Source organism: Hydra vulgaris, chromosome 12 (assembly GCF_038396675.1).
Source record: "Hydra vulgaris chromosome 12, alternate assembly HydraT2T_AEP".
Taxonomy (NCBI): domain Eukaryota; kingdom Metazoa; phylum Cnidaria; class Hydrozoa; order Anthoathecata; family Hydridae; genus Hydra; species Hydra vulgaris.
In genome coordinates this window covers 45901194-45923100 of record NC_088931.1, presented here as the reverse complement: position 1 = coordinate 45923100, position 21907 = coordinate 45901194, and the positions used below count along the sequence as shown (strand labels likewise).

Below are 21907 nucleotides of genomic sequence, written 5' to 3'. Positions count from 1 at the left end.
TGACTGTATATATATATATATATATATATATATATATATATATATATATATATATATATATATATATATATATACAGTCTATATATATATATGTATATATATATATATATATACATATATATATATATATATATATATATATATATATATATATATATATATATATATATATATATATATATATATATATATATATATATATATATATATATATATATAGTACTATAAATTGTTGCATTTGAGAGTACGGAAGGTAAAAAATGATTATTTTGGCAACAAATATGTCGCTTTTAAATACTATTGACATTCATCCAACATTTCTGTGTTGTCATAAAGTTAAAACCATTAATTTAATTGGAATTTAATCACTTTTTAAAAAACCCGCAACAACGCAAATTTAATTGACCAGAATGTTTTTAAAAACGTTCTTAATGTTTTTAAAACATTTTGAATGTTTTTAATAATATTAACAATGTTTTTATTTTTGTTTTTTTTACTGTAAATCATGCATGGAGTGTTGCTACATCGACTATCTTATAGCCTGCTGCTACAAGAAAGTGCTGCTACATCGACTATCTTATAGCCTGACTTGCAACGAACTGCTGCTACATTGACTATTTTATAGCCTGATTCGCAAGGGAGTGCTGCTACATTGACTGAGGGTTTGTTTGAGGCAGACAGTCTATCAAGTAATAAAAAAAAAATTCTGATCATGCATTTTAATTTTTTTTTTGTGTCAACAAAATACTGAAAAGCTTTCTGACAACCAGTTAGGAGTATATATATATATATATATATATATATATATATATATATATATATATATATATATATATATATATATATATATATATATATATATATATATATATATATATAAGGGTGATTCAAAAAAACAAAATTTTTGAAAAATATCTGCAGCATATACCTTAATGTGTTCTATATGATAAAAAATTTTTTAATAAAAAAAATTTATAAGCATGCCTCAAGACCCTTAAACATTTAATGTGTCTCTAATATTATTAGAAAACAAAAATTCTAAAGTATTTTATTATTTATTTCAAAAGTATTTTAACAAAGTTTTTCAAAACTCCTGTTATATCTCAAATGAAGCAAAATTATGTAAAAATTTCAAAAGTAATAATCATTTTTTAAAAAACATCAAAAAGTTTGCGTACTTTCTTAAGCGATACAACGACAATTTGCTAATTTGCAATTTTAAAAAGTTTATATTTTTCAGAGAGTATTTTTTATCCTCTTTTTATTCTGGTTTTACAAAAATATCTGGAATTAAACTTTTTGAATAGTATTAATTTCAGTAAAATGACTTTTGTGGTGCGTTTTGGGACAACAAGTTATATAATTGACTATTACTACCATTTCGTGATGCTGTTTACAGTTTGATGATTTTATTATTAATCAAAAGTATTGTGCTAATATGATTGTGCTAATATTTTACATACTTGACAGTGCTTGTATTTTAAAGTAATTTACACTGTTTTAGTTATTACTCAATATTCAATTTTTGGACCATTTGGACCGTTTTTAATTGTTTGTACTTTTTGTAAATAAAACTAAATTAGAACTTTGATAATTTCAGATATAATCAAAAAATTAAGTGTTAAACACTTGTTTTATTTTAAAAATTAGTTTTAAAATAAAACAAGTGTAAAAATGCACTTGTTTTATTTTAAAATAAAAAGTTTCAAATGCTTTTCAGTAAAATCTAAAATAATTATTTTTATATAAAATGATTATCAATTTTAGAATTTTTATATAATTTTGCTGCATTCGAGACATACTTTTGAAAACTTTTATTATTATTATTATTGTTATTATTGTTATTGTTATTGTTATTGTTATTGTTATTGTTATTATTATTATTATTATTATTATTATTATTACTATTATTATTAGGGACCCATCAAATGTTCAAGGGTCTTAAGGCACCTCTAAAAAAATTTATTAAATCCAGTGTAACTTTTTTATTTTTACTTTTTAAGGTGCGAGCTGCTGATATTTTTCAAATATGTTGTTTTTTGAACCACCCTAATATATATATATATATATATATATATATATATATATATATATATATATATATATATATATATATATATATATATATATATATATATATATATATATATATATATTTTTTTTTTTTTTTTTTTAAACATCTTCGCTTCCAACAAGGCTGCAAGCAGCCACTAATTAAAGTAGGAAGTTACTGTAAGAGAAAAGATAAAGATTGTAGAGCAAGATAACGATTGACGGACGATTTAAAAGATTGCAAATTATATGAATCAGGAAAGCAAGATGAAGGAAGCGAATTCCAAAGAGCTGATGTTCGAGGAAAAAAACTAGACGAATAAGCGTTTTTGGAGCACTTAGGAACAGTCACAGAAAAAGGATGACACTTAATTGAATGACGAGTAACACGAGAATGAATTTTAGTAGATGGCACAAGAGACGTTAGCTCTTTCGAGCAGTGCCCATTATAGTATTTGTAGAAAAGAGAAAGAGAAGCAACATTACGACGATGTGATAATGGTTGAAGGTTGGCTGCAAGAGCAGGTCCAACTATGTTTACAATGCGTTTTTGCACCTTGTCTAAAAGAGAAAGGGCATCATTAGAAGATCCGCCCCAGATATGGCAACAGTATTCCATACAAGGCCGGATTTGAGATTTATAGAGGTAGAGAATAGAATCCAGAGTAAGAAAGTGGCGAGCTCGATAAAGAGATGCAACCTTAGCAGATGCTAATTTTGCAACCGATTTGATATATGGTTTCCAAGAAAGATTGGAAGTAAGAGTTAATCCTAGAAGATGAAGAGTAGGTGACTCATCGAGTACATCACCGTTCATAAATATAGGAAGATCTAAATTATTGCGATAACGATTGGCTGAAAAAAATTGAGTTTTATCTGAATTAAAGTTCACCAGCCACTGTGAGCCCCATGCTGTAGCAGAAGTGAGATCCTTTTCAAGCTCAAATGCCCCCTCCAGGCAATCAGAGGGTGTTGGTTTCTTATCACGACAAGAATAAATGGTAGTATCATCAGCAAACAATGCCACCTTAGATGTGAGAATATCTGGAAGATCGTTAATGTAAATTAAAAAGAGTATAGGGCCAAGGATAGAACCTTGAGGAACCCCTGAAGTTACAGAATAAGAAGAAGAGTGTTGTCCATCGAGGACAACTTTTATGCTACGATTGGAAAGGAAGGATTCAATGATCTTAAAGATGTTGCCGGATACACCATAAGAAGAAAGCTTATGGAGAAGACCAGCATGCCAAACTTTATCAAACGCTTTTGAAATGTCAAGAGCGATGGCCTTAACCTCTCCACCTTCATCTAATGCACGATAAAACCTGTCAGTTATTACTGTTAGCAAATCAGCTGTAGAACGAGAAGATCGAAATCCATATTGATGGTCAGAAAGTAAGTTATTAGATTCAAGATGAGAAATTAAGTGTTTGTTAATTAAAGATTCAAAAACCTTGCTTATGATAGGAAGAAGACTTATGGGACAGTAGTTAGACAAATCAGATCGCTCCCCAGAATTTTTGAAGATAGGGATAACAGATGCGGCTTTCCAGCAGGCTGGAAAACAAGACTCTGATAAGCACTTGTTGAATAGTTTTGAGAGTATAGACGACAGCTCTGGAGAACACTTCTGCAAGACAATAACAGGTATGTTGTCTGGGCCACAAGCTGTAGAAGAGTCTAGACAGGAAATCACTTTAGATACAGATGCTGAAGTGATATGAATGTCAAGCAATGAATCAACCTGTTTGTTGGCAATATCAGGTAGAACGCAATTAGTGGAATCAAGAGATGATATTGATGAAAAGTTTTTAGCAAACAGTTCGGCTTTGTCTTTAGGTGAGGTGACAAAGTCTGAACCATACAAGAGAGGTGGAATTATAGATTTGCCCTTATTATTGATATTATTAAAGATTCTCCAGAAGTCGTGAGAGCCTAATTTTTGAGATGAGATACGAGATTTCATGACCTGAGAATAGCGGGTTTTGGCGTTAGACAAAACCTTTTTACAGTTGTTTCTAGCAGTAATAAACAGACGTCTGTTTTCTGGAGAATTGTTTTGCTGATAAATATGGAAGTAACGGTTTCGATTGGCAATCGCAGCAGCACAGTGTGAGGAAAACCATGGAGGAGAGTGAGGCTTGACCTGGAATCGTCGAGAGGGAATAAAAGATTCCATGCCAGCCTGAATCCACGAAGTTATATAAGAAGCACATTTGTCGACAGGAAGTTGAAAGATTTCTACCCAAGGGCCATCACGAAGAAAATCACGGAAAGAATCCCAGTCAGCTTTACTGTAGTTGTAAGAGGTTCGATAGTAGGGGTATTCAGGTGATGAAGAAGAATGAGATATTAGTTTTAAAGAGATCAAACTGTGATCAGAAGCACCTAAGGGTGAATGTGGAGAAACTGAGCACTGACTAGGATCAGAAACAAGACATAAGTCGAGTAGAGAAGGTAAATGATTAGGGTTGTCAGGAAAGCGAGTTGGAAAGTTGACTATTTGAGTTAGGGATTGAGAAAGGCAAAAGTTGTGGGCTTTAATGCCTGCAGAATCACTGACACTAGAGCCAAGCCATTCAGAGTGGTGAGCATTAAAGTCACCGACAACAACTATATTAGCTGATGGATAAAGAGAGAGGGCTTGGTCAATATGATCAGAAATAACATCAAAAAGAGTACAGTCTTGAGATGAAGGAGATCGATATAGAACAAAGAGAAAGGCAATAGAGTGAAGTGGTGCTAAACGAAAGCACATGAAAGAATAGTCTGTGGATTCAAACCTAGTTTCACGACAAACAGGTGAATTCTTACGAATGTAAATGCCCAGGCCAAGCATGTGACTATTGGAGTCTTTACGAATCAGAGGAAGATAACCATCAACACTAAGATCACAAGATGAGACAGCCGAACTCAAATTAGTCTCACAAAGAGCAAGTAGGTCTGGTGAACTTTGCAAGAGATAAGACTCAACAGAAGAAAAGTTACTTCGAAGACCACGAATATTAGTGAATGATAGATTTAGAGAACTTGGTGATGATGATGGTTTTTTGTGTTTTATAGTTTTTGGTACTTTATTCATTTTTAAATTAGATTGAAGAACTTGACTCAAAGCATAGATAGTACTCAGAACACTGTTTAATAGCCCAAGCAATTGCCTCATTACTACTAATAAACCCTAAGCCGTAACAAAGGGCTCCAAATGTGGCCTCCGCAATGCACACCAAAAGTACAAACAGGGACACCATCCATGCGCAACATGGCACTGTTAATACTTTGATATTTTTCAGCTGTTGATGGAATCAGCCTCTCTGAGAGCTACCACAGAGTTCGGGAAACCTGACTACCAGCCGGCCTCAGAACCATAAAACTGAGTTTTAGAGCTGTACCCTCATAAGGAGATAATAGAATGAGTTGCCTAGTCATAAAAACAGTGACACAAGCAAACCCATGCATTGAGTCAAGAAGATCCAGCATTCAACATCCTAAACTGGAAACAATGTATTAAAAATACATCTGCGCCAGCCTAATAGATGAAGAAGGGGTGCGAGGCTGGTCAACAGATAGAATCTGTTTACCCCTTAAGTCTTTGCCTAGGAGGCCTTCTACAAGACAGTAGCTGGGTGCATTTAACATCTGCCCAAGAAGAGTATTTTTATCGAGACACCATCTCTAGCCTTTACTCAACCAAGAGCCCCAAGGCAGGGGGTGTTTTAAATCGGAGTTGGCATCTCCTAGCCTTTGCCTAAAAAGGCGTATCCTACAAGGCAGCAGGACATGAAGCAGATTGTACTGGGTTACATGTTACCAGTAGCAGGATAACCTGATCTGACAACAATATATATATATATATATATATGACAAAAATATATATATATATATATATATATATATATATATATATATATATATATATATAAAATATATATATTTCTTTATTTTTCAGTATAAATGGCTGAAATTAAAGTTTTAACTCTAAATGTATGGTAAGTGATAAATTTATCTTTACTTTAAATGTCTTTAAAAGGTAATATCTACTTTTTAAAGGCTTTTTTAATTTTATTTAAAATTTTTAAAAAAAAGTTTGGTATTTAATATTACACAAGTCAATGAGCAAGTAATGGCCACCGTGTTATAAAGTTTTGTTAACATATTTAATTGTATTAACCTATTAAAATACTATAGTATGAATTATATTATTAGTTAATTTATTGATATATATATATGTGGGTGCCCCTGAACATTAAATTCTGGTGTGCCCATTATTATTTTTTTAATCATTTACAAGTATAACTTTTATTTATTTTGAAAAGTGACTTGAAACCAGAGAAGCCTTAAATATTTATATATATATGTATATATGTGTATGTAATTTTATATATATATGTATATATGTGTATGTAATTTTTTTTCATTTAACACTGTGTTTTATCAATAAAGACTCATCAGAAATGAATGATCAAATTAATAAAGCTTCAATTTATACCAAAAATTAAATTACAAGAAATCGCAAATGTCTTAACTACTGTAAATTTTCACACATTTGTGGAGTATGCTGACACAACTATAAAAAGAGTTCTTTAGAATTGATTACTTTTTCTTTTTTAAAAAACATTTTTTTATATATATTTTTTTTAAAGGAAGGAGGGTAGGGTAGGGGATACGGGGTTTAATTTAATTATTATTTGAGCTCACTTATTTTTATAGTTTTTTAGGAGAAACTTATTTTCGTGCCTATTTTTTCAGAATATCCACCATAAATAAGTTATTTCAACACAGTGTTAAATGAAAAAAATTTTTGTTAAGTGATTTTCTACTTCTTTATAATTGCTCTGTTCTTTTAAGAACTTTGAGCGCTCTAATTTGTAGAATATGTTTTAAAATTGTTTAAATATATATTAGGCGCTTTATTAACACTTGTTGTGCACTCTTATTTGTGTTTTAACATTCCATGTAAATATGGAAACTAATAACTTCACTTACTCGATGAAAAATATACCTATACTAGATGAAAAAAGTTATACTATTTCTTTGATTGAAAAAGGTGAGCATTTCATTAAAAGAATTTGTTGGAAAGTCTACCACAAAAAATACCACATCTTTTATACCTGATTTGGAAAATTTTGAAAATGACCTATTGCATTTATTTAAAACAACAAAGTTTTGCCCTATAAAAAACCAATTTCAAACAGAATTAAAGTTAGATGTTAAAAAAATTAAATCAAACCCTAATATTTTGGTTTTTGCTGATTAAACAAATAACATTTACCAACTCACAGCAGAAAACTATTTGAAAATAGTTCAAATGAAAATATTTTATGCGACAATATTACTAGTTCTTATGAGGAAGCCCCTAAAAAATATGGAAATTCAAGTGATTTAGAAATGCAAAGTAATGCTAAAAAAATAAACCTTGATAACAGAATCGAATAAACTGCCCCTGCCCAAGCCTTCGCAACACTAAAAGACCATAAACCAAATTTTCAAATCAAACTTCCTTGTAGGTTATTGGTTCCCTCAAAAAGTGAGATTGGACAGGTAAGCAAAGTTAAATTGGACAAAATTAATTATATTCTTAGAAATAAATTAAATTTGCAACAGTGGAAAAATACCACTGATGTTATAAATTGGTTCTCCATAATCGAAAATAAAAATGACTGTACATTTATTCAATTTGATATTAATGATTTTTACCCCTCAATAACTGCAGATATTTTAGATAAAACAATTAAATTTCAGAAATAACTGTGTGGCAAAAAGCCACACAGTTATTTCTGAAGAAAAAATCCGTATAATAAAACATTGTAAAAAAACCTTACCTTATTTTAATAAGGAAACTTGGAAAAAGAAAAACATACATGACTGCTTTGATGTAATATTGGGCAGTTATGATGGAGCAGAAATTTGTGAATTTGTTGGACTATATATTTTAGATTTTATAAGTAAAATATTCAATATAAATGATTTAGGCCTTTATGGTGACGATGGTTTAATAGTAATGCGTTAAAATCTGGTCCACAGCTTGATAAAATTAGAAAAGATATAAAAAATTTTAAAAATATTGGCTTTCAATTCGAAATAAACATAAATTTAAAAATTGTGGAATTAAAAGATAAAAGTTTTGATGATTTTATACAGAATTGGTCCATCCTTAAAACAGCGCCTGCATATAACAATATTTCCAAAAAAGGTATACTATACCTACAAGAAAAATATTATAAATAATTACACATACAAACCAAGAATGTTTATTAAACAAAAAATCGGAATTAATTTCTAAATGCAGGTACAAAAATAAGTTTCTCTTAAAAAACTATAAAAATAAATGAGCTCAAATAATAGCTACATTAAGTTCCCTCAAAAATATATTTTTCTAAAAAAGCATAAGTAATCATTTCCAAAGATTTCTTTTTACGATAGCGTCAGCAAATTACAAAAAAAAAAAAAAATTCCAGTTAACTCGAACTTTTGTTATCTGGAACTATTTCATTTGGTGCCTTGAAATGATCTGTTTACTATTAACCGATTTTTATTAATTATTTACTATTTTCTGATTATTCTCCGGTTAAGTCCAACCTTGGACAACTGGAACTCTGTTAAGTCAAAGCATCTTTTCATCCCCTTTCAGCAAATTTATCCACATAACTCGAACTTTTCGTATGGGAAATTAGGAAATCACAAAAACTTCATTATAAATAACAGTAGCCTAATAACTTTTATATTTTTTTGCTGCACTTAGATCTGAATAGAATAGATTGTTATCAATTCTAAAATATTGCTTCGATAAAAATGTTAAAAATAAATCACAATGAAATACTGTTTTCAATAAACCATTATAAAATAATGTTAATTGTTTGTTAAGGCAAATATTTTATAGTTTTAATAAATTTCTTAATAAAAGATTGCTAGCTTTTAGAAGCAATTTTATTAGCAAATAATTAAGGAAGTCATTGTGTTGTTAAAATACAGTTAATTTCTGTTAACTCGAACCTCCAGGAGACCAAGGGAAATGTTTTGATTAAATGAATGTTCAGCTTAAGTGGAGTGAAGTAATTGTTCTTGCTTTCAATGTACTATAGAAAACAGTTCTGGAAAAAAGTTTGTTTTAAATGGTGCTTGACTAACCAGGAATTAACTGTATTTTCAATGTTAAAAAATTAAAAAATTTTATTCGGAGACACAGATCCATATCTGATGCTTATCTTCTGTCTCCATAGACAGAAGAAAAAACGACAAAGGCTTTGAAAAAATATTCACTTTTTTTTTAGTATAATGGTGTATATTAAACTTTTATGCTTTAGCATTAAATGAAAAAAAATTGCCTCAAACAAATATATATAACAAATATCATATCAGCCAAAGTTTGACTTGGGAATTCACTTTAGTCGAACATTTATTAAGTTGAACCATTTTCCTTGGTCCCTTGGCAGTTAGAGTTATTGAGAATTAACTGTATGTTATAAATAATATGCAAGAAATAAAAATAATACAATAAGAAAAAGAAAATTTTTAAATGTTATCTCTTTAGTTTATTTTTCAATTATATTGACTTTTTGATAATCCCCACTATGCATGTATTAATGTCCACTATGCATGTATTTATGTCTATTGTTTTTTTCTTAAAAATTTATTTTACTTAAATTTAATTTTGTGATAGGGGTTTGCTTTATATATCTAAAGATGTTGACGAGAGAATGGATGCTTTAGCAGAAGAACTCAAAAATGGAGAATATGACATTATTGCTTTGCAAGAAGTACTTTTTTTATTAACTTTCTTTTTTAGAATAAATGAAAGACATTTTTTTTTTGATTTTTAATTTTTATTTTTTATTAATTTATTTGACCATAAAGTATGAAATTTACAATAATAAATTACAAACTCACATAAATAAGGTTAGGTGTCACCAGAGGTTAATAACCAGTCAATTGAGGGACACCTAAAAAAATAAAAAAAATAAAAAAAAAATAAAACAGAGTATTTAAAATAAATAAAAAAAAAGCTTCAATAAATAGTAACTGATAACATTAATAATAGCAATAATAATAACCAAAATAGTAATAAGATGTATAAAATAAGAGTGGAAATAATATCTATAATAAAAATTATAAATTATGATAAATGAACATTAAAAATAATTGTAAGTAAGAATATAAATATAAACATAGCAATTGCACAAGTAATTATGAAAATTAAAGCTATTATAAAGCTATTATTACTACAGAACCACTATCATTAAATGTAATATTAATAAGGCAACTAAAACAAAGGTATAATGATAATAATAATAGTAAAAAAATTATAAAAAATTTACAGTACAGTAATATATTGAAGCAATAGTAATAAAAGATGTAACTAATACTCGTTAGACACTCAAATAAAAGTCCCTTAATTTCTACTGTGAAGAAGAAAGTTACTAATTAAAGGGTAATTATTTAAAAAAATTTTTTTAAATAAATGGTATTATTGGTTCCTGTGAAAAATGCATCGGTATGTTATGGAGAGTTTGCCATATTTGACAGAAAAAAGAAGGGTGAAAATTACCATTTTCAGTATTTCGAGTGTAATATTTATGGGTATCACTTGTTTTTACAAAAAAAAGTTTTTTGTCAAAATGATTTTGGTAGATTATTATTGGAGAAAATCAAACGCAAAAAGACAATTATATAGCTTTACAAGATCTCGAAATTTTAGAATTTTTAATTCAGAAAACTTTTTTGGATATTTTTGGTTCTAAAGGAGAAAATGTCATAATTATTATAGATACCTTGTAAATTGTTTATTATATGATTTAATATAAACTTTTTTTATCCCCAAACAATGCAACAATTGCTTAGATGGGAGTAGAACAAGGAGTAGTAAATTGATATCAGAGTATGTTAGTATCATATTAAAGACAGCATACTGTTGGCTTGTGAGAATTTTTTAACTGAATCAGTTGGTTATACCATGATAGGCTTTTGTCAAAAAGAGTCCAAAGATATTATATGTATTTTGGGAAAAGTCTTTATTACCATTCTAATTTTCACATTATCATTATCTATCTTTTTTTTTTTTTTTTTTTTGTTAATCAATAAATTCAGTTTTATTGATATTTAGAGAAATAATTCATCATTTGCATCATTACTATTTAATCAATAATGCAAATGGTGAAGATCTGAATTTACTTTTCACAAAGCTGTGCAAGTGATTTATTAATGCATAGAAGATCGAGGTCATTAGCAAAATGATGAATGTTGAAATACAGAACACTGTGAAACACCACATTTGATAACTTTATTTGTGAAATCAAATGCATTAATCAAGACTGAGTACAATTTTGAATGCACAATGAAAACCAATCAATGACGATACTCCAAGCCTTCCAGAGAAGCGTGTGCATTTGCATACCTTGTTCGTCCACGTTTAAAGTAATTTTTTTAGACACACTGACCACAGCAGTTTGCATTTTTAAACTTTTATAATGTTTCAATAATTTGTGGTAAAAAGCTAAACTTATTTACTGAGAAAGTTAAAAATAAAAATATTAAACCAAATTTTTATTTGCTAAAAATAATGTATTATTAAGGTGGTTATTATTTTTAATTTGATACAAGTCAAGGAAAAAAACATATTTTATAACAATGATTTTATAATTTTATAACAACATTTGAAAGTTTTGATATGTAAGGGTAGTGAATACAACCAAATATTTCATATTTGAACATTAGTATTAATGAATTTTTTATATTTTGCATGAAAAACTTGATAAAAAATAAAATTTAACAAACAAATAACAATTAGTTTTTTTGCTTTCTTGTGCATTGATAAAAACAGACAAGTTTAGCAAAAACATTTGAAAAACAAATTTTAAAATTTTCCTTATTACTAGCGCAAATAAAAAAGTATTTGTTAAATATACTGACTGATAAAAGTTGCAAAGAAATTGTATATCAAAAAATGTTTTTGTTTTCGTCATATTCTTATCTGCTTTCTTTCTCAACTTTTTTTAATTTTGGCAGTGAAAAATAACTAACACTCTTAAAAAAAAACAGTAAAATATATATATTAGATATATATATCAAATATATAGGTATATTTTTTTTGACAATTTTTAGTTTTTTTATTTTCAATTTTTTTTTTAGTTTTTTTGTTTAGATATTCTGTTTCGTATAGTATTCGTTTCCTTTCTTCGAGTTGCTGTTTTATTCTCTGTAGTTTCTTATAGGTTTATTTTGCAGCAAATTCTTAAAATGCTTACTATATAGAAAACTGGTCAAGTTGTCTGAAAAAATTACTTTAAATGTGGACAAACAAGGCCGAATGCGCTTTTTAGAAGGCTTGATACTCTGTATGCCATAATGATATAACTTTTTAATTTAAATCTTTTAGATAACTGTATCAAAAACTTTTCGGAAATCTATAAAAAATGCCAAAAGCAAAAGAACCACTATCAATTGCACCACGAATCCAGTAATGCTTAAAAAAGCATAGGAAGCAGAGCATTTTAAACCAAATCCAAACTGAAGGCCATAAAAACACTTGAAATTATCAAGAAAGTGAATATAACAAGAATACATTAGTTTTTCAAGAATTTGTTGATATTTCATAATAATGATATTGGTCTGTAGTTATTGCTGTTTTAAATCTTTTTTATTAATTGCTTTAACAGGTGCTGTTTTTAAAATATTAGGGAATAACCAGTAATGAGTGTGAGATTAAATAGTCTAGATAGTATTGGAGAAATATCATATGTAAGAAATTTAAGAATAATTTAGTTAGGATGTTGGTTGGACCAAAAGCCTTGCCATCATTTTGAGAAAGAATAAGAGATATTGTTTTAATTTTGTCAGTAGGTTTAGTAAATATAGAGTCAAAGTTTGGTATTTTTAAATACTTATGGAAGTCAGTATGGGGTTAGTGAATATTTTTATGCAGTTTTTTAGGGACTGAAATAAAGAGTGATTTAAAAATTTTCGAGATTTTAAATAGACCATGTATAATGGTGTTGTTTGAAGATACACAAGATGGTTATGAGATGTAGACCTTCCCTATTCAAAAGACTTCTAATACCCTTTCGCTTAACCCTCAAAATATTGCTGTTAATAGAAAAATATTTAGAAAAATAGTTCTTTTTGTTTTGTCAAATAAGTGTTATAAGTAAATTTCTATAGGTTTTGTAATTTTTTTTAAGATTTTGTTTGTCATTTAGATTTTTGGTTTTAAAAAATTTCTTAAATATCTTTTTTCGGTTTTTTATTAAAGTGTGTGTATATATATATATATATATATATATATATATATATATATATATATATATATATATATATATATATATATATATATATATATATAAATCAAATTTTTTAGGTCTGGGTTTATCGTCATTTTGAACTAATTTGTGCTAAAACAAAGCATGTTTACCCATACTGTCATTATTTTCACAGGTAAGCTGTACTTATTTGTAACATAATATTCCATTAATTGCAGTTTGAAATATTTATTTTTTTAATTTGTTTTGAATAATTTTTTTATTTAAATAAAATAATATTTGTAGATGAATTTTGCATACTTTTAGTTTTAAAAAAACTTTGTGTTAAAGCACTGAGGTATGTAGATATGTTAATAGTCTAACTATTAACATATCTACATACCTATTTAGATATTAGATATTTTGAACTTTTTTCCTCTTCATTCATACTACTACATTAATAATTTGTGGATTTTAAGGGTTATTGTCAGAACCAATTTTTGGTCTTTTATTGCTCAAGTTTTTGATTGGCTCTCAGGATTGGCAATGCTAACTAATTTAAATATTTCTCTTTAATCATTTTTATATTATAAATTCTTGGTATTTTTCAACAGATTTATATTTTTTAAATATATTTATTATATATTATAGTTTTGTTTGATTTGGTATACAAACTCCTTAACTATGTTTTTTTACAACAGAGTCATTAAAAATTTTTTTTGCAATAGAAAAGCATGTACTCCTTCATTTTACAACTGTTTTCTTAACATGAAGTCTTGTCATTATTTTTATGTAAAGTTTAAAGAGGTTTTGAGTATAATTAAATACAGATAACTATGATTTAACTTGAAAAAAATTTTTTCAACTAAAAATTCTTTTTGAATTTTTTTTCTTTCTTTGTTCTTTTTTTTTTTGTAAGTCATTTAAATTTAGTGGTTTTCTTGGATCTGGATGTGCATCATTGTCTCGCTATCCTATAATTGATACATTTTTTATTCAATACAAGTATGGTGGAAACTTTTGGAATGTATTTTATGGTGACTGGTTTGCAGGGAAAGGTCTTGGCTGTATTCTTATTCAACATCCTCAAAAAGAAATATATGTATTTAATACCCATGTAAGTTTATCTATAAAAATAATTTATTTTTTAGCTTTTTTTGCTTTATAAAATAAAAATAAATTTTACATATGTGTGTGTGTGTGTATGTGTCTATATATATATATATATATATATATATATATATATATATATATATATATATATATATATATATATATATATATATATATATATATATATATATATATATATATATATATTAAGGTGGCCCTTATTTTTAAACTTTCAAATTGTTTAGCTCCCAACCCCATTTCTTGTTCCAATCATGAAAATAATGATCTATACAAAATTTTAGCGTAATCAGGCAACTGTAAGTTGACCCTCATCATCCATGAAGTTTCGAAATTTTTGCCCCGAGAGTCATTTTTGAGGTGAAAAGTTTAAAAACTGTTTTCAAAACTGTTTGTGCTGCTTGTGTAAAGTGACTTTTAGATTGTCTTCTTTTTAGACAGTAAAATGTCATCAAGTTCGTCTGGGAGTTTGTCACAGAAGTTAAGAAAAGATTTTCATGTCTGTCTTGTTGGCTACATTTCAAATCAAATCGTCAGAGCCAAGTTACCTTCAAACTGGCAAATTTTATGCTTTTTTTTCTACAATGTAAGAGTTGTAAAGCTTACAACAAAGGAAAGTGCGATACTGGTGATTTAAAAAGTTTCCATTTTTTGGCAAAAAGAACGAATTCCTACTAAAAGAACTGACCACTGTGTTGAGAAGTTACTGAAACTGTATGATGAATGGAAAGACTTACAAAAGAATTTGACGAGAGGTGCAGGCGGAGACAAAGAAAAAAGAGATAACTTTGTAGACAATATGGATGATCTGTTTGACATTATTCAGATGTCAAACAGATCATTCAGAAGCTTTGGAGCAGATGAAAAATGAAGAGGATAAGAATTTCTTAATCCTTCAGCGCCAAAAAGGATGACCAGTGTCTATGCTTGGTGTGGATCACAAACTAAAATACAAGGAAAAAAGGGCACTGAAGCGCACTGCAATGAAAACTGCCAGGAGAAAAAGGACTTATGAAGAAATAGAACAACATTTTAGTACTCATGAGCTTTCTACATCAAAAACTGATTATTCAGCATCAAGCAGTGAAGAAATTGATAGTGGTGACAACAGTGAAAGTTCACCTGCCATCGTTCAGCAAATATCAACAGCAGGAGCAGCAGCAAAAGTTCCAACAACACGAGGTACATTGCCATTTTTCACTCGTCTCGCATAAGTTTTTGATAGGTGCAAAATTACTGACAGAAATGGGGTTTACATATTAATGGCTGCTGCAGAAGCTTTTGGATGTGATACTGAAAACCTGGTGATAAATCGCACTTCTTTTCAAAGCCTTAGAAAAAAATTTAGAGAAGCAAGACACTCAGAAATTCAGCAAAACTTTAATCTAAATGATTGCCAAGAATTAGTGCTACACTGGGATGGAAAGCTGCTCTCAGCACTTACTGGTGTTGAAAAGGTAGATAGGCTGGCAATAATAGTAACTTTTCAAGGCAATTATCGAGACATAGATCCAAAAGTCAGTAAGGCTGCTGCAAAGAAATTTTCCAACCGCCTCTGGTACTTAGTGCCCGAAACTGTTGCTCTCGCTTTATTTGATGACAATGTTCCACCAGCAGTTAAGGCAAATATGGCTCAAGTTTTGCTCGACAAAGTTGAAGAAGCGGAGGAAGAAAAAAGTCATGAGATACATTCTTCCCAAAAAAGGCTTGTCTTCCTTTTCAAACATCGAGTTTCCATCTCTGTTAACTCCTGGTACAAAAATATTTTTCAACAGATTTTCTCTCAGCACCGATTTTCTGAACAAAGACCCTTCAGTATGGAAGGATGGTCCTGGTTACAAAAGCGGAATTAAAAATAGTGGTTGTGAATGATGTTGCGGAAAGAGGAGTCAAACTCATTCAGGATTATAATAACATTCTCACCAAAGATGAAATTGAGAACCAATTTGTTTTACAGATCTTTGCCGGAGATGGTAAAAAGTACCCAACTGCTACTAAATCCTGTCTTATGAAACAGCAATGTTCAAGATTCATTGGTTCACATTATGTTTTGATTCTATAGACGTTATACATGAAAATGCTTTTGCCTTATAGCTTTTTGGTGTAGTAAATAAGAACACGGTCGATATAGACAAGAGTATGTCACTTTTGAACGGAATTAATCATTATGCATATTATGTTCCAACTTAAAGGCGTTTGAGGGTTGCCTTGCAGTTGTCCGATTGAGCTGAAATTTTGCGCAGTTCCTTATTTGGTTGATTGGAACAGGATCAGGGGTTGGGAGGTGCAACATTTTAACTTTCGAAAATTTCAATACAGCTAAGGGCCACCCTTATATATATATATATATATATATATATATATATATATATATATATATATATATATATATATATATATATATATATATATATATATATATATATATACACATATATATATATACACACACACACATATATATATACACACACACACATATATATACACACATACATATATATACACACACACACACACACACACACACACACACACACACACACACACACACACACACATATATATATATATATATATAAAAATTAGTAAAAATACTTATCTAATTTTTGTCTTCGATAACTTATTTCTCCATCATATATTCTGAAAAGAAATCTGTCTTTCTACTTGGCGATTTTAACATGGATCTGATACCGTCAAACTCTGACTTTGCAACTTCTGAGTTTTTAAACTTACTTCTTATAATATTCGCCCATTTATTACGCTACCAACAAGAGTTACTGACCGTTCTGCTACAATCATTGACAGTATTTTTTCAAATGTAACCACTAACCAAATTTTTTCAGGAAATCTAACAACTTCTAATTTTTTCTGACATTTTGAAATTATCTTGTGTCATTCCAGTATATAAAAATGGCTCAAAGCTCTAATGTACTAACTATAGACAAATCTCAATTCTTTCTAACATTAGCAAGCTCCTTGAAAAACTAATGTACTCTAGATTATACTCATTTTTGAATTCCTTTAACTGTTTAAATGAATTTCAGTTTGGATTTCGATCAAAACACTCTACTTGCCACGCTTTATTAAGTATAACCGAAAAAATAAAAAAGGCGCTGGATACTGGTCATTTCGTTGGTGGTGTTTTATCGACTTACAAAAAGCTTTCGATACCGTTAATCATACCATTTTAATTTCTAAACTTAAACATTATGGAATCCGAGGAGTTGCTGGTTTCAATTTTATCTTTCAAATCAAAAGCAGTTTGCAAGCATTAATGGTTACAAATCAAATAACAAACATATAGTTTGTGGTGTTCCCCTGGGTTCTGCTCTTGGCCCTTTATTGTTTTTGACTTATATTAATGATCTAATGATCTGATCACTTCTCATCAGTCCATCTGTTTGCTGATGATACTAATATCTTGCATATTAATAAGTCTTATCATTCCTTTTGTTAGAACATAAACTTAGACCTAAAAGGTTTAGTTCATTGGCTAAATGCAAGCTTAATTTCTCTGAACTTGGAAAAAACTGAACTAATATTTTTTTTATCTCCAAGACAAAAAATTTTATACAACAATCATATAACTAAAATTTAAATTGATAATAGGCGTTTATATCCACGTTGTTAAATATCTTGGTATTTTTATAGATTCGAACCTCTCATGGAATTTTCATATAGATGCACTCCGTAATAAACTTAATTGAGCTAATGGCATGCTTTCAATAATTCGCCATTATGAATCTGTATTTTTCAATTTTTCAATCTCATCTCATCTACTGTTGTCAAGTTTGGTGACAAATTGGCAACTGTAATATTAATAAATTGTTATCACCTCAGCTCCAATCAATCTGAATAATTAATTTTCAACTCCATAATACAGAAACTTCAAAATTCTTCTAAAAACTTAAAATTCCTACCTTGTCAGCATTAGTTAAATTTGCTCATCTTTTTTTTGTTTTTGACTCCCTTAGTAAAAATTTACCTTCCTCTATTTCAACCTTCTTCACTGAAACTTGATTTATACATTCACATTTAACAGAAACATCAATAATGGAAAACTAAATGTGCCTCCCTATAAAACTTTGAGGTATGGTAAGAATTCAAATATACATGTGCATCAGTGGATGGAATTGAAGTCTTGTGTGCATTGTGAATGAGTTTGAAAAGTTAAAATTTCAAAATAATTTATCTTTACTTCTTTATTTAAAACAAAATAAATTTAAACAAATTCTAAAAAAGTTTTATTTTAATTTTTTATCATTATTAACTTCCCTAAGTTTTTTTTTATTTTTTATTTTTATTTTTATTATTTATTTTTTTCTTTTCTATTTCTATAGAAACTTTATTGTTTTTGTCATTAATATTTATTACTTTCATTACTGCTTTTTTATTATTACAATTATTTTAAATAATATTATTTTTGCTGTTACTTTTGATCTTTTAATAAATAAAGTTATTATTATTATTATTTTTTAAATTAATATTATTAATAATTATTTGGTGTCACTCCTTTGATCAGGATTCTGCATGAGTGACTTCTTTCTCAATCAGTTATATATTTATTATATATATTTATTCTTAATAATTATATTTTGATTTATTTATTTATAATATTATAGATATTTTTATTCTTATTATTTTTATTATTGTTATTATTATTGTTATTATTATTATTATTATTATTATTATTATTATTATTATTATTAATATATTATTGTAATTATATGATTGTAAATTTTGAGGAAAATAAATATCTTGCTCTGTTCTGTTTTTTTTGCAGTTAGTTTATATATCTTTCATCAAGCATTTATTCTTGTTTTTGCATTCAATTACAAATTTTGAAAGTTCAGTAGAGTTGGCTTTACTTTTATAAAGAAAAGAATTTATATGCTTAGAGTATTAGAGTTTTCTTAATAAATCTTTTGTAATAATATACCTTTTCTAGATGAGGGTATATGCTGCAAATATAAATAAAGTTTTTTTCCATTGAGTGGGCATGAAGTAGATTGTTGTTGTTAAAGTATATTATTGATGTGTTTATAGATCATTTCTGGTATGGATTTAATATTGTTTAGTGAATGATTTGAATTATTTTATATCTGACTAGTTATTTAATTAGTTTTTATATCTGGTCTGTTATTTAATTTTTAGTATAGACCTATACTTTTCCCATAACACGCTGTATCTATAATAGTGTATATAGCATGGCCTACTTTATTTACACGGCCGGGTATTTTGCATTTTGAAGAAAAAAATAGAAGGCCAGTTTTTAAAATCATAATGTTTCAAAAGCTTAATACGTTTTGAACATTTTCAAAATTATTTTACTTTCTAAATTTAAAAAGTCCACTAAAGTGGTATATATTCATAATTTTAGATATTAAACGAATATTTATTAAGAAATAAATAAATAAAAAGAGTTTATATTTTAAAATTTAGAACAGTTATAAAAAATATTAAAATATTTTTCTTTTTTCATTAAAAAATAAAATAAATTTTCTCTTTTTAAAAGATTGTAAATAAAAAACAAATCTTCGGCTTGTTGATTTGATGCACAAAAAAAATTTTCAAAATAAGAAACATTAGAGGAATGGTTGTCACACACAATAACTCTAAAATTAAATTCACATTCAGTTAAAATACAAAGACATTCAAAAATTTCTTCTTTCAACCATTCAGCATTGATTATTTTTTCAGATGTTTTAATCACATATGAAATGTTTTGTTTCAGGCCAACAATCATAAAACAAACTATTCCCATTCATTTCTCCAGACTCATCACTACCAATCATCTCTCCAGCAAAATACTCCTTACATTTTTGCAAGTACATTTTATCACAAAATCAAGCAAATGTTTTGCACAACTTAGAGCATCAATATTTCCACTAGTTATTTTTTTAAGTAATGATAATGATGGTAAAGGCAATTCTTCACGCAAAAGTTGGTATGAATGCATAGAAGTATATCATAGTATCAGTGAAAACTTTATAATATTGGCTGAAAGGTTTTTTCGTATCTTTAATTTGCTGTATTTCAGTCAATACAGATGAAAATTGTTTGACTTGTAATTTAATGTAGGTAGGTCAGAAAAAAATAAATTATGAAGCATACTTTTACAAGATAAATGGCAATCTCTTCCTTGACAAAACCACTGAGTCAATGACAGAGATGAACCTTTGTGAAATAATTTAACATACATCATTGTTTACACGAATGCACTCTGTAACTTCTGGAATAGATAAAGTACTATGACTCAATTTATAAAAAATTACATGATCATGCATGATACTTCAAGAATGAAAAACTATCTGGAGCAAGACTTTCAGTAATATCATCCAAGCTACTAATCAAATCATTCAATAAAAACTGTTCATATTGATCTGGCTGAAATATTCTTTTAGTTGGTGGTTTTCTTAACAAATTAGAAGATTTTATAAGTTGTGATGAACCTTCTTCAGTCAAATTTGTGCAATCAAAAATAGTTGGAATAGGCTTTAGATTTTATTAATCTAAAACGTTGATTCGTGTTACCTTTCTTAAAGTTTTTTTTTTCAAAGTGTTTGATGCATATAACGGAAGAATTAGTAGGTGTCCAATCTTTTCTATTTACAAATTTAATCCAATTTTTTTTTAACTCTTCATTTTTTGGAAACAAAAATACTACTGTAGATACTTTACCATAGTTATGATAATTTAAACAACAGTTTACAACGCAACATTTGTTAACCATCTTTTTGAACTTCTAAAGCTGCTTCTTTAAAAACACTTTTCGAGAAAACTGGCCTTCTATTTTTTTCTTCAAAATGCAAAATATCTGGCCGTATAAATAAAGTAGGCCATGTATATAGATATACTTTTGTTGCCTTTTTTTATATTTCTTTATTTTATTTACTATTACCATTCTTTATTCCTACTACCATGTTCACACTAGCAGTGTTTAGCAGAATATTTTCAAACAAATTAAATTAAAATAGACTGGGAAAAACTTTCAAACGGCTAAAAATCAAATTTAAATTTGAGTGGCGAAAGGTCAAAAATTTGGTTTTACGAATTTTGGAAATTGGCGAGTCGCTACCCCTTTTAAAGAGCTATTTCAAAACAAAGTTTTATTTATAAAAAAAAATATCTTCAAAATTTTTTACCTGAATACAAAGGTATTTTCTGGCACACTTGGTAATAAGAGGATCTGTTAAGTTGAGATACCTGTTCATTTCCAACTGCATGGGGCTAATGGCTGCCTCAAAAAATGACCGAGTGGGCTGGCTAAACTGTAATTTAGATTTTCATTTTTAGCAAGTGTAAGTCCTTTGTAAAATGGGTGGAGAATTGCTCCATAAGCATAGAGCTTGTTTTTGGTCCTACAAACCGGAAATCTTTTCCAACTTTGACAGTAAAGTTTTTCAGAATACTTTGGTCTCCTCGTTGATTGTTGGTTTATTGAGTTGAGAATTTAGATAACCATCGATATTAAAAGGTTTTGATACCACATA

The 21907-nt window shown here is 28.1% G+C and overlaps 1 protein-coding gene across 3 annotated transcripts in view; it reads left to right on the top strand.

Annotated features, from left to right (window-relative positions):
* LOC101236058 (putative neutral sphingomyelinase) overlaps positions 1-21907 on the top strand; it is a 45738-nt gene that overhangs the window by 3897 nt on the left and 19934 nt on the right. For 2 of the 3 annotated variants that reach the window (XM_065813436.1, XM_065813437.1), the window contains 4 exons: positions 5999-6038; positions 9710-9806; positions 13400-13476; positions 14214-14397. In XM_065813436.1, the coding sequence (XP_065669508.1) occupies positions 6004-6038; positions 9710-9806; positions 13400-13476; positions 14214-14397 (393 nt within the window). In that variant the 5' untranslated portion in view covers positions 5999-6003. The remainder of the gene's footprint in view (positions 1-5998; positions 6039-9709; positions 9807-13399; positions 13477-14213; positions 14398-21907) is intronic. The other variant, XM_065813438.1, reaches the window with a different exon arrangement.